The sequence below is a fragment of the Acinonyx jubatus genome, chromosome E2 (assembly GCF_027475565.1).
Source record: "Acinonyx jubatus isolate Ajub_Pintada_27869175 chromosome E2, VMU_Ajub_asm_v1.0, whole genome shotgun sequence".
NCBI classification, from domain to species: Eukaryota; Metazoa; Chordata; class Mammalia; order Carnivora; family Felidae; genus Acinonyx; species Acinonyx jubatus.
In genome coordinates this window covers 10,563,996-10,587,860 of record NC_069396.1, presented here as the reverse complement: position 1 = coordinate 10,587,860, position 23,865 = coordinate 10,563,996, and the positions used below count along the sequence as shown (strand labels likewise).

Sequence of the window (23,865 nt, the reverse complement as noted above, 5' to 3'; positions counted from 1 at the left end):
ATCCATCATGCCTGAGGCTCTTAAAGTCCTCGAATGAAGAGGGACATCGGCTTGAGCCTACGATTGGGCCCGGGAATATGTCAGTCAAGATGGGCGGGTGCAATCTCAAGCCAGTGCACAGTACTGGTAGAGATAGGCGGCCAGAATACCGGCGGAAGCGCTGAAGGAGAGCCGGTTTCTCTTGATTGGGCCATGAGGGAGGCAGTGCCGCCCTCCGACTCCGGATTGGCTGAACGTGAGCCGCGCCCCCCTCACGCCGGCAGCCTTCTGTAGGAGAAGCGGGCCCGGCTCGCCCGTGTCAGCCGGGCCAGCCAGTGCGGTTATAGGCAGCTCCTAACCGGAGCGACGTAAATCTGGGAGGGGCGCGCGTCATCTCAACGGTGCGGGGACACCAGTAGGCGGCGGGAGAGAGGGCTGCGGCGCGGCGGAGAGCGAATAAGGCGCCTCAACCGGAATCGTCTTGGGAGCGACGTCGCACCCGGAAGTGTGGCAAGACGGACGCCCCACCCGGAAGTGTGATGCTACGGCGGCTTGAGAAGTGATGGTACCCTGCCAATTGAGATACGGGGTTAAAACAGGTGTGTATGTATCTTTATTTTCTAAGGCCCAGTGGGACCTCCCTTTTCGGAAAATGTTGGAGGGTGCGCGTATTTGGCATGTTTTTGACTGTTTCATCCTGTTGAAACCCGACGGGAAATGAGCACTAGGAATGTGTCCGAGGGGGCCAGGCTCAGTAGAGGCTTTTAAGAAGTTTCTTTTGCCGCCTTTCACCTTCAATTCTTCTACCCCACAGGGATGTGCAGATGGAGGCTGGAGGTGACACTACTGCCCCACCCCCTGGGGACGTGGAGGACTTGGAGGACACTCGGTTTGGCAGTGAGGTGGCAGGAGACGGTGGAGGGCTTCGCGAAGACCCACCGGATCCTGGAGACGGGGACCAGGAGGAAACAGGTATGCCTTCCCCTCATTCGGGTCTTGGAAGGAATCCCTACGGAGTGTCTTTGTTGAGGGAGGTCAATGGAGGACCAGCGAAGAGTCTTTTGGGACTCAGGAAAGTAGCTTAAACCATAGCAGGATCAGTAGGAGGTCATTGTGGACACACGGTGTAATTTAAATCATGGAGGAATGACAAGGAAATCCGTGGGTATCAGGGGATGTTCCCTCGGGCCTTGGTGTGAGTTCAGGTCTTTGATGAATCAAGAAGAGATTGGGGTCACAGAGGGGCATGGGGATTTAGGATGTTTAGGTCAATGAATGACCAAAAGAAAGTTAATACAGTCGCAGGGGAACTATTTAGAAGTCAGTGTCTTTGGTGGCTAAGGTGTTATGTAAGTCCTTGCGGTGGGAAAGGGGATCAGTGGTGACCAGTGGGCACTCAGTGTTTTCATCATTGAGGAATCAATGGTGAGTTGTTGGGGGCAGTCTTTAAGGAACCAGAAATTAGTGGATGTTAATGGTGATCATCGGTAGGGAGGCCGTGGACATCAATGAGTTTATTTGGAGACTGAGATGACCTATAGGAGAATCTTTGAAGACCCAGCTGGATGTGTAAAGGTATTTGGTGGAGACACAATGGGAGTCTTTGGGGAATCGATGTTCACTGACCACTTTGGAATGAGTGGATGTTAGTGGCATCATCAGGAAGGATGAGTGGACATCACTGAGAATAAATGGTGGTGGTAGGGGGTAGTGTCTTTGAGAACTTGGGAATTACTGTCAATTGATGGCAGGTACTGGGAGGAGGTAATTGGTAACTGGGTACATGGGGGATCAGTGAATGTCAACCAGAGAATGAGGGAATATGTGGTCCCTGGGATTTTATGGGAAAATTGTTGAGACATACTTACCAATGGATAATAATGGTTGTCATTGAGGGATGAATGGATATTGACTGGAATAAAAGAGAGGAGTGTCAAGGGAGTCAGTAGGGGTCAGTGAAGTCCTGGGTTTTATTGGTGATTATTAATGATGGTCATGAAAAAAGTCGTTATTATTGTCCTGTGTGTTAGTGTATATTATAGTGGGTATTGTGAGGAAGGGAGTAGCTATCCGTGAAAATAAAGGGAGGTCAGGGAAATCAGAGGAGGTCACTGAAGTCCCGGGTGTTAGTGGAGATTAATAGTAGTCACTGGAGTGAAGGGAAAATAGAACAACAGGGTCAGAAGAGTCAGTGGAGGTCATATGAAGTCTCAGATGTTAGTAGAGGTCGATGGTGGTCATGGTGGGGATGAAGTGCCCATGGAGTAAAATATTTTAGATTGTGTGACAGGGCAGTCATTGGAGGAATTAGTGATATTGTGGGGTCACTGGGATGTTAGTGAACAGCAGTGGGAGTAAATAGTGGATTAAGGAAGGCTTAAAGATCTGGGTGTTAGTGGATATTCATGGCCGTCATTGGGAGAGTTAGTGGTTATCATAAAAAATATACAAGGGTGAGCAGAAGAGTCAGTGAGGTCATTAGGGATCAGTGAACATTGATGAGAATAAATAAGAGGTTAGGGAGGAGTGGGGCAGGGCGAAGGATTTAAATGAGAGAATATAGAGATATTAGTAGATGGCCAATGAGGGGTGAGTAGGTACTAGGAGAATAAATGAGGGGTCAGAGGTTTTAGTGGGGAATCACTGAAGATGGAAATATTAATAATGGTCATTCAGAGGCACTGGGGTGCTTTGAAGACTTGGAAATGGCAGTTATTGAAAGAATAAACAGTCTCTAGGGACATAGTTCAATAATGACAATGAGAGATTGGATTGTTGGGGTTTTAGAGGGATCTCTTGGGTGTCATTGAGAGGCAGAGGAGACACCTGGAGGTCTGTGTCAGCAGCAAGGGTCACTGGGGAGCCGGTGGAGATTTGGTAAATCCTTGGGTACCTGGAGTTAGTGGGAGTCCACAGCCAGATGACCCACCAGGAGTTCTCTTTCAGAATCCGAGACAAAGGACCAGCCACCCAGCCTGCTGTCACCACTGCCCCAGTCAGGGGCCCCATCATGCACCTGTGGGCTCTGGGATCCCGCAGTCTCTGAGAATAGTCCCACAGGTGGCCCTGAGAGTGGCTCTGGGGGCCAGGGCGGGGACCCCAGTGACGAGGACTGGCGCAGCAAGCGGAAGCACGTGTTTGTGCTGAGCGAGGCAGGCAAGCCTATCTACTCGAGGTACGGCAGTGTGGAGGCACTGTCCACGACCATGGGCGTGATGACAGCCCTCGTGTCCTTCGTGCAGAGTGCAGGAGATGCCATCCGTGCCATCTACGCCGGTGAGCAAAGGAGGAGGTAGACCGGGGGATGGTGACTGGGAATCTGGCTGGCTGGCCCACCGGCTGCCTGGGGGACTAGCCCACCAGCCAGAGGTGAGTCCGTGTGTGTGGATGGCTGGCCAGGCGTCTGGCTGTTGTCCGTCTGTTTGGCCAGTTGGGTTCTGAGTGATTAACTCGCCCGGGTCTAAGTCACTGGCTGGATAAACTTCCTTATTTATCTGAAAGCGTGACCTCGGGGGCTCTGTGGCTGAGTTGGGTGTCTTGCTGGGCTCTGTGTCAGTCCTTGCTCTGTGTCATCCATGCTGTGTGTCTCACCTGATTCCTTGACCCATCGTGTCTCTGCGAATACCCACATTCCCCCCAGTTGTCCTTATCCCAGCCCAAGTGTACCATGGAGTGACCGCGTGAGCTTGGGCCAGCAGTGTGTGTGTTCAGGCAAAGAGCAGAAGAGCCCCGCCCAATCCCCTCCGGTCATCGCTGACCCATCTCTCCCCCCCGCCCCCGCCCTTCCCTCCCCTAGAGGACCACAAGCTGGTGTTCCTACAGCAGGGCCCACTGCTGCTGGTGGCCGTGTCAAGGACTCCGCAGTCGGCAGCCCAGCTGCGGGGGGAGCTGCTGGCTGTGCACGCACAGATAGTGAGCACGCTGACACGCGCAAGCGTCGCCCGCATCTTCGCGCGCAAGCAGAACTACGACCTCCGCCGCCTGCTGGCCGGTTCAGAGCGCACACTGGACCGGCTTCTGGACAGCGTGGAACGCGACCCCGGTGCCCTGCTCCTGGGCGCGGTGCGCTGCGTGCCCCTGGCGCGCCCACTGCGGGAAGCACTGGGCGCGCTGCTGCGCCGCTGCACGGCACCCGGCCTGGCGCTGTCCGTGCTGGCGATCGGAGGGCGACTGGTGACGGCAGCTCAGGAGCGGACCGTGCTGGCCGAGTGCCGCCTGGACCCGGCCGACCTCCAATTGCTGCTCGACTGGGTGGGGGCGCCGGCCTTTGCGGCAGGAGAGGCATGGGCGCCTGTGTGCCTGCCCCGCTTCAACCCCGATGGCTTCTTCTACGCCTACGTGGCTCGCCTGGATGCCATGCCTGTCTGCCTGCTGTTGCTGGGCACCGACCCTGAGGCCTTCCATGACATGGCCACCTGCCGGCGCCTGGTGGAAGAGGGCATGCACACCCTCGGGGCCACGCGTGCCCTCCGGGAGGCTGCCAGCTTCTCTAGTGCCCCAGCAAGCAGTGCCCCTGCCTACAGTGTGCAGGCTGTGGGGGCACCCGGCCTCCGCCACTTCCTCTATAAGCCGCTGGATATCCCCGACCATCACCGCCAGCTGCCTCAGTTTACCAGGTAGGCCCTGACCCTATGGGCGGTTGGCTGGGCAGGCAGGCTTATTTGACTAAAAGATTCTTCTGCTGGACATGAGGCGGGAGAGAGCCGGGCATCCTCTGGAAAGGAGGGATCGAATGGGTGTCCGTGTAATGAGGGAGGCTCAAGGAATCCCTTACTCTAATCCAGTGCTCAAGGAATCAATCCCTCGTTTGCTGGGGAAGCTGGGTCTCCAGCCCCTGAGAAACCCCAAGTCCGATGGGGAAGGCTCGGCTGCCTCATTTCATTGAACCCCTAGACTGAGGGGAGACGGGCGAGCCAAGGAGGCCTCTGACTGACCTTGGCCTTACCTCCCGCGGTCCCCGCAGCCCTGAGCTGGAGGCCCCGTACGGCAGGGAAGAGGAACGGCAGCGCCTGTCGGACCTGTACCACCGCCTGCACGCGCGCCTTCACAGCCCCTCCAGACCCCTGCGCCTCATTTACCACGTGGCCGAGAGGGAGACGCTGCTGGCCTGGGTGAGTCGGCTAGGGGTCAGAAAGGGTTCGTTCCCGACCTCACGCCTCCTTTTTCCCCACCAGATCCCCTCCGACCGTAACAGCCTCCATCGAGCACGCTGTGCCCTGGCCTGCATCACTGTTCCTGACGCTACGTGTGTGTCTTTGAAACCCATGAGGATCGCGGGGCCTCCAGCCCTCCAGTAGCCCCATCTGTTCTCTGTTCCCCCGTAAACAACCTGTACAGTGTCTTCCACTCTGAAGAGGTCACATTAACAGCCATCAGTGTGCCTCCTGCTTCCCGGTTAGCCCTGCCTGTGTGTGCACAGTGCACCTGTCACTGAGTCCCCAGCGTTCTTGAACATGACAGAGTTGGTCCCAGGCTGTGCCTTCTGCCCAGGGTGTTCTCCCCTGGGGTCTCCGGGGCTCCTCGCCTCCCCTTCCGTGGGTTTATTAAGGGTCAGCTATTCAGGGAGTTTGGTCAAGGTGACCGTGTTGTAAATAGCACCTTCCCCCAGGCTCTGCCATTTAGTACACATATATTAAATAACTTCTTGTATGTCTGTTGTGTATCAGGCATTGTTCTCACCTGAGAATTTTATTTTACTTTTACATTTTTTTCACTTTGATTTTTAAGCAATTTCAGACTTAGAAGGTGCAAAACAGTACAAATAATTATCATAAATAGGTCTTTCACCTAGTTTCCCCAGATGTTAACCACAGGCGCTTATTAAAATCAGGAAATTAGCATCACTACAACATCATCTCATCCACAGACCTCATTTAGATGTCACCAGTTGTCCCACTAACGCCCTTTTACGGCTCCAGAATCCAGCGTAGGATCATAGGCTGGGTTTACTTATTGTCTCGTTTAAACCCTCCGTAGTCTTTTTTGTTTTGCATGTCATTGGCATGTCTCAAGGGTACCAGCTAGTTAGTTTGTAGAGTGTCCCTCAACTTGGGTTTTTCTGATATCTTATCCTGCGTTTTGGGCAAAAATATCCCCCGAGTGATGTGTCCTTCTCTGCATCCTGTCAGGAGGTCCACAATATCAGTTTGTCCCACTGTTGATGCTAACTTAGATCACTTGGTTAAGGTGACATCTCCCAGATTTCTCCACTATAGTGTTTTGCCTCCTTCATAACCGGCAAATATCTTGTGGTGATTATGTCAGACTTGTTTTTTTATCATACTTTCGTCCACCAATTTTAATATCCATTAATGATTCTTGCCTGCAAGAGTTACTACTTTGGTGTTTACCAGGTGGTGAGTTTTGAACTCCATCATCCCTTCTACATTTATTGGTTGAGATTCTGCTACTATATGGAAGAACTTTTCCTCCCCCTGTTTATTTGTTGAATTTTTAATTTTCTATGAATATGGTCTCAGGGATTTTTCTTTAATTCATTGTGGGCTCAAAGACTTTTCTGTCACTTATTTTGGTGCCCAAACGGTCTCTGATTTAGCCAGGCTGGCCCCTGTGTCTGATACGTCTCCATCACTGTTGAAGCATTCTCATTTTCTGGCACAAGATGTTCCAGGCTCATCATGTACTTTCTCTGTGCCCGTCCTGGAATGAGCCATTTGTCTAACGAGCCCCTGTGCCTTTTCGTAGAGAATGCAATTTCAAAACCAAGATATGGTAGGCCCAGGATTTTAAATTGGCTTGTCAGGAGATGACTCACTTAAGAAATGGCATCTAAGGGGGAGGTGGCAGGCCATGTGGGTTTCTAGAGGGAGAATGTGGGGCTTGTCTACAACAGCTGCTCCGTAAGTGTTAAGCTTGTTAAGTTGTTAAGTGTTAAGCATTGTTGTTGTTATACTCGGCGCACAGATGAGCAAACTCATATCCAGGAAGTACACACACACACACACACACACACACACACACAGCCAGCATTACCCAATTGAAGCCACTAGATCCAGCTGATTCCTTGGCCCAACTGAAAACCCCTGGCCCGCCATGATATTAGCTTACCTGTTTTAGCCCAGTGACCAGGTAGCACCAGGTGGGAGCCCTCGCCAAGTGTGTTTTCCAAACAGGAGACAGGCATGGGGCTAGGGTGGGGCAGACAGGACAGGGCATGACCAGCTCTGGCTCGACTGACTCTTGTCCCCTCTCAAACCTGCAGGTGACTTCCAAATTTGAACTCTATACCTGCCTCAGCCCCCTGGTGACAAAGGCTGGTGCCATCTTGGTAGTGACCAAACTCCTGCGCTGGGTGAAGAAAGAGGAGGACCGGCTCTTCATTCGTTACCCACCCAAGTACTCCACACCCCCAGCAGCCCCAGCTGCCTCTACAGACCAACCTTCCCATAATGGCTTGTTCACTGGACCTTGAGAGGCTGCTAGATTGAGTAGCGTTGGGAACCACCACCTTTAGCTTTTACCTTCTGTCTCCACCCCGGAAATGGGGCGCGGGAGGGGCAGGGGAGAGGCTGCTTCCCCCTGCACCTCCACCTCTGGGGCAAATCCTTAGGCCTCCCTCTGCCTCCCTCTCCCTCTGCCTCACCTCCTCCACCTGGATGATGTGCCAGCCTCTGTTAGGGGCTGTCTCCTCCCCCACACCCCCTGTCCTGCATCAAGAGTCGGCCTCCTTGATGGGCTCTCAGCCCTGAGTGTCCAGGGCTGGCCAGGGTCCCCATGGGGGGGCCCGCAGGGGCTCTGGAATTGGGAATGCGGTGCCAGCCTGTGGCTGGAACCAGCCTGGGGATATTTTAAAGAAAAAAAAAAAAAACTGTACATAAAAGGCCTAAAACCGGTTCCCACGAGGACATTCCTTTGCCCTTCACCTACTTCGTCTTTACCCTGTCAAAAGTGGCCCCCATCAATGTAGCTGCTGCTGCTAGTAGTGAGAAGGCGGCCTCCAGGGCCTACCTGTCTCTGTAACCCAGGCAGAGCACCTGACTTCGCACATGGCTGAGATCCAGACTTTTTACGCAGGAGGTGCCCTCGGCTTCCAAGGCTAGTTGTACTCCTCTATGAAAAGGAGGAAACGTCGCGTAGGCTGTCACGTGAGGATTTGTAAACGAAAGGGGACTCGATCTCTTGTGTACCACCGCACAGCACACGTGTATGTGTCCCAGACTCACAACCTGCACAGCAACCTAGAGAGGGAAAGCCCTCCCTAGAGTTTGTGTGTGTGTGTGCACAGCACTCATTCCTCAACCGAACCAAGACCCAGTTGTGCTCCTGTTTTGCCTCCCCCGGAGTTGGCGGGCCTCAGGGTAGACGCATGCGCGCTGTCAATCAGGGGCCCCGGTCCGCGCTTGGCTACAGCTGAAGCCTCATTGCTCCTCCGCCCGGGTCAACTGGCGAGCGGACACGCACTACACGCATGCGCGCCGCAGAGCCTGTAGCCCTCGCATAGGTGGGGGTTTTTTTTGTTTTTGTGTTTTAACCAATCGTCATCCGAGGCGCACGCAAGCGCAACCTCCCGCGCGTAGGAAAATGGCGGGGAAGTTAGAGCCTTTGGCAATGGAGCCGCAGGAAGTTGTGGAGGAGACCGAGGAGGCTGAAGGTAGGGAGGGCGAGCAGGCGTCTCCGCAGTCGGGTCAGAAGGGAGGGAGGCTCTGTCCCGTAACCATAACGAAATATTAGTAGCGGTACTAAAAACGTGAAAATTTAAGCTTTTTATAAAAAACCCTTCATCAAAGGGGAAACAACTAACTATTCTCAATCTAGATTAACTCCTGTCAACTTCGTTGGGTATGTTGACTTAAATGTTTGGAAGAAACAACAGCCTGTATATTTCGGTATGCATCCCTTCACACAAAACACGGAGGTGGATGTTGTCACAAAAATCACCCTGCTGCCGCCACACCGAAGAAAATCCCCAGTAATTCCCCAGTGTCCTTTCACACCCAGCCCACGTCACATTTCGCGTGGACTCTTGGGTCTTAATGGAGAATGGCCTCTCCCATGGACAGCTTTTCTCCACAGCATTTTGTCAGTTAGGACACCCCACACCCTAGTGAGAGGGGAAAAATTGCCCTAGAGAGCATTAGAAATCACAGTGTAGCCAGAAGAAGAAAATCTCCCAAGACGGTGAGCCGCCACTGTCCCCCTAACATTTTTTCGTTACAGACATTTTCGGAATGTACACAACTACAGCACATGACATGGTGAAGGCCCATGTACCCATCACTCTGGTTTCACATGTCGACTCTCTGCCCTCCTCTGATCTATCCCTGTCCCCCTTCCTGCACACTCTTTAAACCGTTATGTTAATAACATGTTGGATTGCATCTTTCCAGATCTATCTATGCAGGCATCGTCAATAGTTACGATTGTTATTTCTCCAGCACCTAAAACAAGGCCTGCTTGGTATATAGTAGGTACTCAGTAATTTTCTTTTTTGTATTGTATGGATAACTAATAACTTTACCAGGAAGAGCTCTCTTAAATAAGGGCTACATGTGGAGGGCCAGCTATAAGCAAAGAACAGACAGAAATGAGAAAGCTGCAAATAGATCTCATGTATTGAGCAGTTACTATAGCACTTATGATAGTAACAACTGTGCTGAAAACTATTTTAGTTTTAAGCTTTCAAATTAGTCACAATTGAAGTTATGATTAACTTCACCAGCAACAGAGAAAATTGAAAAGCATATCAAGTTATCATTTTCTAGCCCATTGAAAATGGCTTTAAAAAGAGAGGCTTTAAATCTAGTATTGGTTACTCTGTGGAGAAACAGCCTGTCTCTTGCCTCACTCAGAGAACTGACCACTAAAGACTTTGCTGGAAGCAGTTTGGAAGAATATGTTTAGCATCTAAAATGCTATTCCGTATCTTTAGTCACCGTGCTCAGTAATCAGAGAGTATGCAGATGTGTGGACCACAAAGGATCACTGGAGTGTTGCGGATGGAAGTAAAACACAAGGAGCAATCAGGGAAATGGCTGGATTTAGATCTGTCCATGCATATCGTGGAATGCTTGTGTGGCGGACATTTTAAGCAGTAGGGGGAAAAATCCAATCTCATTTAAGATACTTAACAATGGGTTTTAAAAGCGTAAGGTCATGGTTTGTTGACACAGAAGGAGCTCCAAAGGTGATCATAGTTTTATGAGAGGAAAGCAAATTGGGATTTAAAAAAACCAGAGGGCCTTGTCAACTAGAGCCCTATGTATGTCGCACAGAACAGCGTCTGAAGCTAAAGGCCTAACGACCCTCAACAAGGGACGTAGGTTTTTAGGAGTGCACAAAGGTGGAGGTATTTTGTGATGTTTTTTTCTCTTTTATTTTTCTTTCAGGAAAATGTATTCTATAATTTTAAAATATAAGAGAAATAGGGGAATTTTTGAATGGCATCGGAGGATCATATACTGACCTTGAGCACTGTTAACATCCCAGTTTTGATGGTTATACTGTGGTTACCTGGTAGAGTCCCCTTGGGTATAGGAAATATACACAGGAATAGTAAGGAATAATGGGCCATCGTGCCTGCAATTTGTGTTACAGAAATGCTCACAACTGGGAAATCTGATACCAAGGCAGATAAGAGCACTGGGGCCTTTTTCTACCACTTTTATGTACATCTGAAATTATTTCAGAATAAAATGTTAAAAGGGACTCCTGCTGTACAGGCTGTTTTATAATATACACTCCTAAAAATTTTTATCAGGACGTTAGTCTGATTATTTAAAAGATTTGCTGATAATTCAAGATGACTAGGACTAGAAATAAGGTGGGGAGGAAAAATACAGACAGAGCTTTGGCAGAAATGGTTACAAAAGCCGGCTGTAAAAGGCACGGAGACAATCAAGAAATCACGTTATCTGGGCACTGGATGGTATTACATGATGACTGTTACTCTTGTTGGTGTGGCTAAAGGTTTGGAGTCATCTAGTGAAAATCCCTTAAGTAGCTGAGACTCTTCATGAAATATCCAGGGATGAAATGTCAGGAAGCATAGGGCCTTCTTGAAAATACCTCAGCACAGGAAAAACGTAGCTGAAGCAAATACGGATGAATATTAATAGCTGTCAGATCCCAGCAACGCAAAAATCAAAAAGTTCATCATGGTGTCCTCTCTACTTTTGTGTGCGTTTGGAAATCTTCGTGTGGAACACTGAAAAGAAAGCAAATAATTAGAAGTACTTCCCCCTTGTTAATAAAGTAGCTTTAATTTTTGTTTCACTTCCAAATATTGAAAATTATAAAAATTTAAGAATCTCAAGCAGAGACATACCAACCTAGTATTACTGATTATATCAGAGAAAGGCAGTAAGATTTAGGGCTAAGGCGAGAAGGAAAAGTGTCTTTTTAACTTCACCAATTTCTGTAGTGTCTGAATGTTTTGGGGGGTAAGAAAGTAAAAATTAAAGCAATACATGAAATACATTTTACTAAAAGGTCTGAGTGTGTTCAAAGGCAGTAGTTACCTCTGGGAAGGGGAGTAACTTGAAGGAGCTGTTCATAAGAGGAAGCTTTTACTTTCGTCCAGGTTTTTCTACATTAGCTTATTAAGTGTCGAAAAATTCAAAAGCAAAATTAAATTAATGCATGCTAATTTGTAAAGGATTTCAGACAAGACAGAAAGATGTACAGAAGGTGAACATATCACCCCAAACATTTTTTAAATTTTTATTTACTTTTTTTAAATGTTTGTTTATTTTTGGCAGAGAGACAGAGCATGAGCAGGGGAGGGGCAGAGAGAGAGGGAGACACAGAATGCGAGGCAGGCTCCAGGCTCTGAGCTGCAGCACAGAGCCCGACACGGGGCTCAAACTCACAGACCGCGAGATCATGCCCTGAGCTGAAGTCGGATGCTCAACCAACTGAGTCACCCAGGTACCCCAACCACCAAATATTTTAATAAAATTTAATAAGCCTAGGTTAAGAAAGAAGCCCTGATTTAAAACATGATTTCTAATGGCTACAAAAGATTTCATCCTACGAATGTGCTGTAGTTAACTAAGATATCTTTAGGTTGCTTCAGTTTTTTAAGATTAGAAACAACGAACAATTTGCCCACCATCGTTTATTTTCTTAAGATAGATTCCTAGATAATGGAATTTCTGATCTGGAGGATTTGACTAATTTTTTAATATTTACTACTAAAAAGCTTGAAATGTAAGACTGGTTTTGCCTATCATTTTGGCAAAAATTGAAAAGTCTGAAAACGTATTTGGCTGCTAAGATTATGGGGAAGGAGTCTTTTGTGGACCTGCTTGAAACAAGTGGAGAGCAATTTCATAATACACATCAAATTTAGTAACACACATGCCCTTTAATCCAGCTGGTAGCCTAGTAGGAATTTATCCAGTAAATATATTCCCATACCTGCACAAAAAAGAGTGTATGGGGATGGTTTTCGGGTTGAATTGTGCCCCTCCCCCAAATTTATGTCTACCAGAACCTAAAAATGTGACCTTATTTGGAAATAGGGTGTTTGTAGATATAACTAGTTAAGATAAAGTCATACTAGATAGTAGAAGAGGGAAATTTGCACATTCAGAAATACAAGAATGCCAGGTGAAGACAGACACACACAAAAAAGGAAGACCCCAAGGGAAGACCCGTTTTGTGGTGCTTTGTTGTGGCAGCCCAAGAAGACCAATACAGAGGGTCACTGTGGTATTGTTTATAACAACAAAAAGGGAAACATCCTGAATACCCATCCGTAAGGGGGCTTCTCTTAAATTATGGTATATCCATTCAGTGAATCACTATGAAGCCACTAAAAAGAATAAAAAAGATCACCAGTATACCTTGTCAAATGAAAAATACAAGGCGTGGACCATTCATGAGGCAACACTACTTGTATAGAAAGAGTGGGCTTGTGCTCATATATGAATTGAATTATCTCCAACTACACAACAAAGAGCTTGTAACACTAGTGGTCTCTCTGAAGGGGAAGTGAGAAGCTTAGGGTCTTAGGAGGAGGGACTTTTCCCTGTATGTTACTGTGAGTAAGTATCTCTTCCTTTATCGTGTGGCTATCATATGGGTTTTGCAAGCGGCCTTTCATTTTCTCTGCCCAGTGTTCCTCAGAGAGGAGTGGGTCACTGGGATTTGACCTTTTATCATTGATTTCAAGAGTTGAAGATGTTGAAATTTTTCCTGTGGCTTTTTTGTTGTTGTTGTTATAACTTTATTTTATTTTTTTTAAGTTTACTTACTTATTTTGAAAGAAAGAGAGCACGAACAGGGAACGAGCAGAGAGAGAGAAGGAGAGAGAGACTCTTTATCAGGCACCACACTGTCAGCGCACAGCCAATGCAGGGCTCAGTCTCACAAACCGTGTGGTCGTGACCTGAACCGAAATCCAGAGTTGGACGCTTAATTGACAAAGCCACCCAGGTGCCCCTGTTATAATTTTAAAAGTGACACAGGCTGGTGTTAAATACATATAGAAGTATAAATGGTGAAAATTGTTTTTGAGTCAAGATCCAAATACATTGGATACAATTGGATACAATTAAAATTCCAATGAATGATACTTGTGTCAAGTCTCTTAAGATCAATAGAGTTTCCCCTCTCCCTCTTTTTTTTTTTTTTTTTTTTTTTTTTCTTCTTTGCCGTGTATTTGTTGAAGAAACCAAATTGCCCTCTGGAGTTTTCCAGCATCTGGATGACACTGATTGCATCCCCATGGTATCATTTAACATGTTTCCCTGCCCCTTTTATTTCTTCTGAATTAGTAGTATTTAGGTATAGAAACCTGATAAGATTACTGTTGTTTTGTTTTGTTTTGGCAAGTATCCTTCATAAGTGGTGTTGTGATCTTCCATGAGGAGGCTCATAATACCTGGCTGTCTTCTTTTGATGCTAGTCATTGATGACCATATCCTGGACCTACTGATTCTTTAAAAAAATTTTTCATTACTTTAAAATTTTTTCATATTATAATACAGGTAGTCAGATGTTAGAGGAGTATATTTATTTATTGTTGAGAGAGAGAGAGATCAGGGGTGGTGCAGAGAAAGAGGGAGAGAGAGACAGAGGATCTGAAGCAGGCTCTGAGATGTCAGTACAGAGCCCGACTCAGGGCTTGAACTCATGAACCATGAGATCATGACCTGAGCTGAAGTCGGGCACTTAACTGACTGAGGCACCCCAGACCCATTGATTCTTTAAGAATTTGCAGCTTGTGGCCTATAATGATTTTTTTTAAAAAAAGTTACCTGAAATCTTTCTGTCCTACTGCATCAGTTTGAACTTCATACTGATTCTAAACAGCAGCAGCAACAAAAATGCATCCTCTCCTTCTCTCACCCCCGCGTTTCATTTCATTAAAGAGATGCCTGTGGTGAGCTTTGACCTCTTGGGAGTAGCTGAACATGAGGAGTCCTGATTCATCCAGCACACATCGTAAACCTGCATCAGGGACAAGGGACAGTCCCTTGCAGGAGGCTGCTCTGTCTGGAAGCCCCTCACCCTGTCCTCGGTTCCAGGTCAAGGGTGTCTACGCCTTCCTTCGTCCCTTCCCAGAAGGCCTGGACCTTCCCTCCCTCCTGAAATTGTGGTTTTCATCTCCACAGGGCAGACCAAGCCTTTGAAGGTGCCTGAAGACTTGCTGGCAATGGTGAAAAAGCTGCACAAAGGTCATGCATGTCTTTGTGTCTGAGGCTCAGCCTGGGGTTTTGAGGCAGGCAGATGCGGTTCAAACCCAGACCCCTCAACTCACAACCTTGGGAAATTATCCCACTGCACATTCTCCCTCTTGCACAACTTAATTCTTTGAACTAAAAATATAGCTTCAAAATTCAAGAAGTATAAGAGGATGGAAAAGCCTCCTCTCTTACACACATGAACGCACACACAAACACCAGCCACCCGTGTCCCTGACCCAAGGGCTCGCAGCAACTATTTTTAAATTCTTAGGTATCTTTCCAGAGATTAAACAAAATACATTCATGGGTGTGTATTCTTTGTCCTCCCTTTTAATACACGATGGCAAATGGCAATGCAAATGACTGTACCTTGCTTCCATTGTTGAGGGGGCCCAGGAGCCAGCCTACATCTGGGCTGGGGCAGGGTACTGGCCACGTTTGAGGTTTGACCCCCACCCCAGCCCATCTGCAACTTAAATACTGTGATCCATTGGTCTGTTTGGTCTGTTCCAAATAAAAGAGAATCACTTCTTCCTCCTGCCCTCACACTGTCCCCCCAACCCCTATGGCCACCTGCAGAAGTGCATGGGGCTGCTGCCTAGGCTAAAATTAGGTAGAGAACTTACAGGACTGGAAATGCAGGGTGTTGGTGACCTTCTCCAGTAAAGTGAAGACCCTCAGGAATTTGTTATTGTAATCAGCACCTTGGGGAGTATCCAGTCTCCTGGAAGTCTCTGGGGATGGGGTTGGTGGCCTGGGAAAATCAAGGGCTTGAGTTTATTAACTCCAGAACTCCAGATTCTCAGGGGTTGGTAGTGAGACCCAGCAAGGGGTGGGAAGCTTTTGCCCCAATTCTGTGCAGCTGACTGAAGTCAGAGAGGGCTGAGGAGGAAGTCTTTTCCATACAGAGCCCTGAAATTGGGACTGAGAAGTTAGAGATGGTTCCCTAAAGAGAGAATGATCTCCCTGTCACGGGAGAACCTTAAAGTTGCTATCCACGGAGGAAAGCATTTTTCTCATTTCTCAAATGTGGCCAAGACCACAGTCAGATGGACAGAAGTGACTGCCAGGCTTTCAACAGGGTGGAGCAGGTGGGAGATCTCCACACTCCCACCACCCTCAAAATTACATCCAGAAGCCTCCAGCATGCCCCAGGAGGCCCTGAGTGATCTGCCATCCCACTTGCCCCACCTTGCCTCCTGGTGCTTTTGACTTGCTCGCTAGACTCACACCAGCCACACCAGGCCCTTAGCCATTACTTGGGCATCTGCCTCACTCGCTCCCACCGCTGGGGCTTTGCCCTTGTCCCTCCGCCTGGCATGGTTCCCTCTTCCATGCTCCCCACGCCATGGAGTGGGCAGGGCTCCCTTTCCTCACCTCTATATCAAGAAGCACTCTCTACCCTTTCCCTCTTCAACCCCTTGCTTCGCTTTGTTCCATCCACCGCAGTTACTGTCGCCCACATTGATAGCCTGTATCTCCGTTCGATGTCCATTTTTCCCGTGCAGGATGCACACCCTGCAAGGGCCTCTCACAGATCCCAACGTGTAGCAGGCGCTCAATAAATGCGTTTTGATTGCTAGTAGCAGAGACACTGTGCCAACAACCCACCCACCTCCATCTGCCTTAGACAGCCAGGCGTCTATCTTCTCTGGCTCAGTCTTCCTTTCGTTCTGCAGAGGGAAGTCTGGAGCCACAGATTGAAGACATGATTAACCGGATTAATGAGCTTCAGCAAGGTAATTGCCAGGACCTAGGCTTCCTAGCTGGCCAGGAAGAACCTCGACTTGGAGTGCTTCCTGGCACTTCCTGGAGTGCCTCCACTTCCTCAGCTCTAAAATCCAGGCACCTCTGGCTTCCTTAAAGATGAGGGTGCAGAGTCTCAGTGTGCAAGAGAATAGCAGAGGTAGAGGCTGCACTCACACAGTGTCTTCTCTTTTTTGGCCTAGCAAAGAAGAAATCCAGTGAGGAAATGGTAGAGGCCCAAGCTCTCTGGGAGAGCCTGCACAGGGAACTGGACTCCTGTAAGTGGCACTAAGAGAGGGACCCAGAGATCTTAGGAGCACTGCTGATGTTCTCTGCGTGCCTCAAGGTCTTTGCATGGATGTTCCTTCCACCTGCATTGCTCTTACCCCTATAATCCAGATTGCCTTTTGTTGTCTCATCACCTTTCTGCTGTCAGCGCAAACTTCATTCTAACAGGTCGACCTCAATGCCCCATCGGAATACGGAATGGCACCTTCTGTCTGTCACCATCACTTTCCTGCTTGACTCGTTTCTTCACAGCCTTTATTTCCATTTGACATAACAGATTTATTTCTAGTCATCTATCCCATTGGCCCTAAACCCTGTGCATTCTGCAGTCTTCGCTCCTTTGGCATTTGCAGAGAATGTGGACACTGAGGGGGAGAAACTGGATCAGGATGCCCCCCCCCCAGTAGGAGATGGGTGCGGGTGGCAAGAAGATACCGCCCCCCCTGCCCTGGCACTGTACCTTACCTTCGGTAACCTTGGTATGCCTTGTGCGCAAAGTGGCAGTGGGGGCACGGGGTGTGGCCCCTGGAGGCTCAAAGTGTCCCTGTGTTTTCCAGTGAATGGAGAGAAAGTTCACCTAGAGGAGGTCTTGAGCAAAAAGCAAGGTATTTATCAGTTCTCTGTCTTCATTGTTCTACCCCATTCTACCCACAAAAGCCCACCGTTCCCAGAATAGCTAGAGGAATCCCACTGACACGCGAGTCAGGGTGCTTCCCTCTCTGCTCACATCTGTCCCTTGGCGGCCACCTGACTCGAAGTAAACACTAAGGGCCTCTGAGTGCCCTCCGATGTGTGATATGATGTGGGGCCCATGACGTCCTCCCATCCCTGATTCCCCAAGAGCTCACACAGGGCCCCCTTGGTTCCTCTCCCCACAGAGGCACTGGGGATCCTCCAGCTGCACTGCCAGAGGAAGGAAGGTGGAGCTCAGAGGTAAGAGGTCCTGCCCAACTCTTCCCTACTTTGTTCCCAACCTGAAGGAGGATGGGGCAAGAGCTACGGAATATATACCTTGGACACACACTTCTCATTTTTCCTTTCTGCAGAGTAGCTAGACTTGAGACTCTCTCTCATCTTTGATATCAGATAATAGTGTTGAGATTAACTCACTCATTTAAACGTTCATTGCTAGTTTCTTTATTAAATAAATTTCACCCACTGGTGTTATTCTGAATCTTCTCTTGGTTACCAGCTCTCCCACCACCCATTCAATTGTTTATCTCTCTGCCCATTTAGGCCCCCCAGTCATCCATTCACCCACCCACCCATCCATTCATCTACACATCTATGCAATCCTTTTGCAGCCAGCCAGCCAGCCAGCCATTATGTCTTCCATCCAATCACCCATCCACCCTCACTCCATCTTTCCAATCACCCATTCATCTAGCTGTTTATTTCTTCCCCCAACCATCCATCCAGCCATCTATCCATCCTTCCAGCAACTCCTCCTTTATTTCTCTGTCCAGCCACCATCCCTCCACACTTCATTTGTCCAGCCAGCTATCCTCTCTTCCGCCAGTCACCCGCCCATCCAGTTATTGTCCATCCGACCATCTCTCTATCCACCTCCATCCTTTGAACGTTTCCCTTCTTGTGACCAGATGTCTCACACCCTGGCGGACCACGATTTTAACAGTGTAGGAAAACCCGGTGATAAAGTGGATGTATGCTTAACCACACCACACGTATCAGTTTATGTTCGTTTTTCTGCCTAATCCCCACAATGACAAGGACAGGAGTCAAGGGCTACTGTCACCTTCCCACCACTACCACCATTTTACATATGAGGAAACTGAGACCCAGACTGGTCGAGTAGCTTGTCCAGGGTCCCAGTAGAATAGCAGATCCAGAATTCAGGTCAGGACTTTACAATCTATTAAGCCAAACTACTGTACCCCTCACGGAAGTTTCTTGGGAAGGCATGGTTTGATGAGGGACAGGATGAACAGGGTGATCATCTCAGAGGCCCATAATGCTGCCCACTGTGTCACAGAAGAAAGGAGAATGATGAAGGTTATGAACAGACCACCCCACCCCCCACCCTTGCTGAAGGAAATGGAGGCTTATTTAGAGACTATGACTAAGAGCTGTCTTTCTCCTTCCAGGAAGAACGTGTTGCAGGAGTGTACAGAGCAAATTTCTGTCCATAACTGTCAGGTTACAGAGAGTTGCAGGCAGAGGAAGCTAGGGTAACCCCACATCTACAGACTGATGTGGCAATGGCTGGGCATGGGAGTGGGGCTTGCATCAGGGAGAGTTTGTTGGAAGAGGAGCTGTTGGAAACAAGGCTTGGAGAAGAAAGCCCATAAAGGGGCTCCTAGTAGAGGGAGCACCAGGCAGAGATCCAAGGGTCCCCCAGAGGAATCCCCAGACTGGGCCAGGCTGGGTGTCAGTCTCAGTGTCAGTCTAGCATGTGCTCTCTCATTCCTGGGTCTTGGCTCCTAGGGTTCAGGTTGAAGAACAGCTGGAGAATTTGATGAGCCAGCACAAGGACCTCTGGGAATTGCACGTGAGCCATCCTCATTGCCTCCAACCAAAGCCCTTCGTCTCCTGGCTTCTGTGTCCCCACAGACTGGCTCGGTGCCCACCCACTGCTCAGCCCCAACTCCATGGGACAGTCCTTGTCTCCTTTCTTCCTCTTACCCACCTAGTCAGCCCTTCAGCTTTTACCTTAAATCTAGTCACCTCTTACCATCCCCCATTGCCACGTCTAGCATCTATGGCCCGGCCTGTTGCAGTAGCCTTTGCCGAGCATTCTGCTTACTTCCTGCTCACCTAGAGTTCGCTCCCCTTGCAGTGGCAAATGGGAACCCTGAAAAGGCCATGGTTTGATCATCCCTTCATTCAATTAATGTTGCTGGATGTATCCAGCAACATTCCAAGCAGGAGGAGACAGGAGCCAAAGGGGTCAAGGATTTGTTGTCCCCAGGATGGTTGGGGGGTGGAGGGGGGCATACTCAGACTCCAAACAAAAAAATAAGTAGATAGATCATGTAATGTCAGTGGGGAAGGCGTCTCTAAGCAGGTGACATCTGAATGCAGACATAAAGTAAGGGAGGAAAACATTCAGGTGTCGTGGTGCAAATGCTCCTGGAAGAAGGAAAGGCAATGCAAAGGCCCTGAGGCTGACGTGCGTCTTGGGTATTTGAAGAAGAGCAAAGGGTGGGGTGGGGTGGGGTGGGGGGGTGGGGAGAGTGAGAAGAGATTTGAGAGGTGCACGGGGATATAGGGAGCTTTTGGAGAAGAAATGTGTCTCACCACCACCAACCACAGCAGGAACTGCACATGGAGTTAAACCGTTGAATGAATGAATGAATGACCTAATTCGGGTAAGGACTTGCTGAGAGGACAGACAGACGGACAGGTCCCCTCTCTCGCAGATGTTGAAGCAGCGATTGACCTGGGAGATACGTGCCCTGCAGAGCAGCAAGGAGCAGCTGCTCACTGAAGGTTGTACTCCGAGCAGGGGGCGGGGCGAGGGGCGGGGCCGAGCCCGCCGGAGCTCCCGGCCCCGCCCGTGACACCCCGCCCACCCACAGAGAAACTGGCCCGGGACAAGTTGCTGGAGGTGGAGCGGAGGCTGCGCTCGCCACCCGAGGTCGGGGGCGCCCGGATGGTGAACGACGGGTGAGAGGGCAGGGGCCCTGGGGTGAAGGGGAAGGAACCAGGAGGAGAGGAATGGGCTAACTTTCCCCCTCGCTCCGGCACAGCCTCCAGCCGACCCCGGGGCGGGCTGGCGGGACTTCTGGGGCGCCGCGCTCCTTGCACCCCCGCCGCGCGCGCCTCGGCTGCTCTGCGTCTGCGGTCTCTGTCGGGATCTCGGTGGCTTCCTCCCCTTGCCGCCCCACTCTCGTTCTCTTCTTCCTCTCTCCGCCCCCCCCCCCCCCCCCCCCCCCCGCTCTCCAGGCAGCCGGCGGAGGTGGAGATACTCGAGGGGCAGGAGACTGCCCCAAACCGTTGCCCCCCAAAGGACGCGGCCTGCAAAGGAGAGGTAGGGAGCCCGGCGACGGCGGCGAGGGGGCAGAGACGGCGGGGCTGCCCTCGGAGTCCCTGGGAGTCAGCGTCCGTGGGGAGCAGGGCGTCCCGGTGGAGGACGTGAGGGACAGGGTGAAGGCAGCCGCCCACCCGCGTGCCCGGAAGCCAGCGCCCTCGGGAGCCGGGGCCCGCAGCCTGACTCGTGGCTCCCGCAGGCCGGCCCCGAGCGCCCCAGCGCCCGCAGCGAGGACCTGGAGCCGCCCCCAGACCCATAGGACCCGCCCCGCCCCCTCCCCCACGCCCCTCCTTCGAAGGCGACCGGAAATAAAGGCGCGGATTTCGGACCGTCCTCCACCTCCAGCTTCAGTCTGTTCTCCAATTCCTAACTGTTTTACCAACAGGAGCTAAAGGGAACGTGTTAAACACCCATATAAGGTCCTGTATGTCTCCTAGTAAATCCCAGCCTCCCAACAACCCCTGCATCCCCCACAGCCGCCACTGACCTCGGGCCCCTTCCCTGCCCCCCTCACCGGGGCAGTTCCAGCCAGCTGCTGCTGCACCCTCTCCAAGTACTTTTTCATCTCAGGACTTTGCCCTGCTGTGTCCTCATGTGGGGGGGCCCTTCCCCCAGGTCTCTACAACAGCAAGTCGTTTAAGTATGTCAGCTCCCTTGGAGGCTGGCGTGGGGGACCCTGTTCCAAAAGGTGTCTTGTTGGGGCGCCTGGGTGGCTCAGTGGGTTGGGCATCTGACTCTTGGATTTTGGTTGGGTCATGATCCCAGGGTGGTGGGATCGAGGCCCTGGTGCGACTCTGTTCTGAGTGTGGATCCTGCTTAAGATTCTCTCTCTTCCTCTGCCCTCAGCCCCTTCCCCCTTTCAAAAAAAATAAAATGAATTAAAAAAAATTAAAATTCAAAAGGTGTCTTGCGCCAGGGTCCTGTCATTTACCAAACATGTATTCATAAAATGCACGTGCTGGTTGCTGTGTGCCAGGCACTATTGGAGGCCCTGGTTTTAAATCAGAACAGGGGCTTGTAATCTATTAAGTGCTTACTAAACGGTTCACATCAACTTACTGTTATTCCCAGACTACAGATGAGGAACACCAAGGTGTGTATATCTCTTACAACAGGGATTTTTATGCAATAAATATACTCAATACATTGTACCTACTGTTTATTATTCTCGTTACTATTCTTATCATTCCCAATCTAGAGATGAAGAAAATTGAGTCAGTGAATGTAAACAGTAAGCCCATAATAAATATTCAGTCTCGCCATTGTTATCATAGCACAGATGAGGCCACAGAAAGCTTTAATCCCTGTTCCATGGCTTCTACCAGGCCCAGCTGACGACTGGCCTGCCCCTGATCACCTGCCCCACTGCCCACCGTGTAGATTACAAAATGCCCAGGCTTCAGGAACGCACTTTACGCAATTGTCATGCCATCAGAACTGTTGAATGGCTGTTGAGGAGCAGGACAATCACATGTTCTTAAGCTTTTACCCTACGCCTTATTTATTAACTCTGAAGGGGGGGGGGGTGTACCTTTACAGTGGGGAGATCAGAGGGCGAGACCACCTGAACCAGGGGCTGAGTGTCGCATGACCAGCTGGGGGGCCACTTGACCATATCTTCCTGGTGCGACGTGTGGCAGGTACCCATCAGCACGCATGTGAGGATCTTGATGAAAATGCTTAACTTAAATTGAATCAGTTGGAAACTACGGTGAGGGTTCTGTAGCGCAGCTCCCGTGCACATCAGGAACAGGTCCGTGTCGTGAAGAATTGGACAAGCTCTTATGTATCAGTTTCCTGTCACTGCGGTAATAAATTGCCACAAACCTGGTGGCTAAACCAAGTGTATTACAAATGTGTTACCTCAGAGTTCTGGAGGCCAGAAGTCCCAGTTCTGGAGGAACTGGGTGTCGTCAGCGTTCTGCTCCTTCTGGATGCTCTTAGAAGCTATTCCTTACCTTTTCCAGCTTCTCCAGCTGCCTTAAATATTTGCCTCCTTCCTTCCAATCCCTGCTTCAATCTGCACATCTCCTTCTCTGACTTTGACCCTCCTGCCTCCCTCTCAAGGACCCCTTCTGATGACATTAGGTAATCGGGGAAAATCCCCCAACCCAAGGCGCCTAACTAAAACACACCTGCAAAGTCCCTCCAGCCACATTAGGTCACATACTCCCAGGTTGTGTGGATTAGGGTATGGACGTCTTTGGGGGCCATTATTCTGTGCTACCACCCTGGAGGACTGTTCTCGAGTGGGAGAGACCAAAGAGACCAAAGGCAATTCATGAAACTTGACTGGGCCCTGCATCAAGGCTGGGAGAAAGCAGCTGCAAAAGACATGGTGGGGTCCTTGGGGGGGAATTTAAGAACAGAGTGAAATTTGGATGGCAGGGCGGAATTAGTGTGGATTTCTAGCAGTGGCACTGGCAGGGGGTTGGTTGCAGAGTGTCCTTATCTTGGCGGGAGGCGGTCGGAAGTAGGTTTTAGGTTTCCAAATGTCTGCCACCAGTGCTCCAATGGTTTGGCAGAGCAGAAGTGGGTCCGTGTGTGGATTCAGAGACTTGGAGGATAGAGTGGGTGCAGAAAGAGACTAGTAATCGGTCTGCGGGGGCTGGGGGGGGGTTGTATGATTCTTTTTCAAGACTTGAAACCCCTTATCATACACCTAATAATAAGCGGAAACTTGGGGTTCCGTTTCCATAGCCCCTTCCTGTCTCCTAAATGTCCCAGTGGGAAGCCCCTGAGATGGCGGACTTTACATTTGGGATGAGCACGGGTAACACCAGACTCGAGAACCTGTCCTCGACCCGCACACCTCTTCATTCAAACTCTTGACTTTCTCCAGAGGTGACCGTGCTGGTTCGTGATGTTCTCGTTAGGTCCCAGCTCAACTCTGCCTTCTTAATGAAATTTCTTTATTGGTATTCAGTTCCTCAGAAATGAGAAGTGCATCTCAGGCTCTCAGGCTCTCCCAATTGCCATTGCTCGTCGGGAGATGTTCTGACTCTCTCCTTGGCCAGGGATTTCTGGAGTTACAAGGGAGAATGAAGCCTGGCCCGGCCTACAGCAGCCTCCAGAAGGAAATGGGGCTCTACCCTGGTGGCCTTTCCTGGTCTACAACAAATCTGTGTCCTTTGGCTTTTGATCTGCTAGTTGTTCTCCAGGCTACACTGACCTCCCTCTCCCCGCCCAGCTCCTCTGTCCGCAGGGCTG

At 49.9% G+C, this 23,865-nt stretch overlaps 2 protein-coding genes across 8 annotated transcripts; both read left to right on the top strand.

Moving 5' to 3' along the window:
* The first annotated feature begins 3 nt into the window (after positions 1-3).
* On the top strand, positions 4-10,644 carry MON1B (MON1 homolog B, secretory trafficking associated). Its single transcript, XM_027076253.2, has 6 exons — positions 4-578; positions 794-951; positions 2,926-3,255; positions 3,776-4,595; positions 4,943-5,090; positions 7,202-10,644. The coding sequence occupies exons 2-6, from the start codon at positions 804-806 to the stop codon at positions 7,409-7,411; spliced, it is 1,656 nt and encodes a 551-aa protein (XP_026932054.1). The 5' UTR covers positions 4-578; positions 794-803; the 3' UTR covers positions 7,412-10,644.
* On the top strand, positions 8,471-21,599 carry SYCE1L (synaptonemal complex central element protein 1 like). Of its 7 annotated transcripts, none has more exons than XM_027076254.2 (12): positions 8,472-8,590; positions 14,559-14,621; positions 16,310-16,369; positions 16,580-16,654; positions 17,222-17,269; positions 17,543-17,597; positions 18,770-18,853; positions 19,110-19,173; positions 20,045-20,114; positions 20,204-20,291; positions 20,575-20,655; positions 20,855-21,587. In XM_027076254.2, the coding sequence occupies exons 1-12, from the start codon at positions 8,521-8,523 to the stop codon at positions 21,045-21,047; spliced, it is 951 nt and encodes a 316-aa protein (XP_026932055.1). In that variant the 5' UTR covers positions 8,472-8,520; the 3' UTR covers positions 21,048-21,587. The 7 variants fall into 7 exon arrangements, with proteins under 7 accessions (XP_053065993.1, XP_026932055.1, XP_026932059.1 ...); XM_027076258.2 differs by having other exon boundaries at positions 20,571-20,655; positions 20,855-20,988; XM_053210017.1 differs by having other exon boundaries at positions 8,514-8,590; positions 16,585-16,654; positions 20,855-21,596.
* Positions 21,600-23,865: the final 2,266 nt, after the last annotated feature.

Coding starts and splice junctions, on each gene's coding strand:
- MON1B (XM_027076253.2), top strand. CDS start 804: ATGGAGGCTGGAGGTGACACTACTGCCCCACCCCCTGGGGACGTGGAG. Junction 952..2,925: donor CGGGGACCAGGAGGAAACAG/GTATGCCTTCCC, acceptor GTTCTCTTTCAG/AATCCGAGACAAAGGACCAG. Junction 4,596..4,942: donor CAGCTGCCTCAGTTTACCAG/GTAGGCCCTGAC, acceptor CGGTCCCCGCAG/CCCTGAGCTGGAGGCCCCGT.
- SYCE1L (XM_027076254.2), top strand. CDS start 8,521: ATGGCGGGGAAGTTAGAGCCTTTGGCAATGGAGCCGCAGGAAGTTGTG. Junction 19,174..20,044: donor AGGACCTCTGGGAATTGCAC/GTGAGCCATCCT, acceptor CCTCTCTCGCAG/ATGTTGAAGCAGCGATTGAC. Junction 20,292..20,574: donor GCCCGGATGGTGAACGACGG/GTGAGAGGGCAG, acceptor CTCTCCAGGCAG/CCGGCGGAGGTGGAGATACT.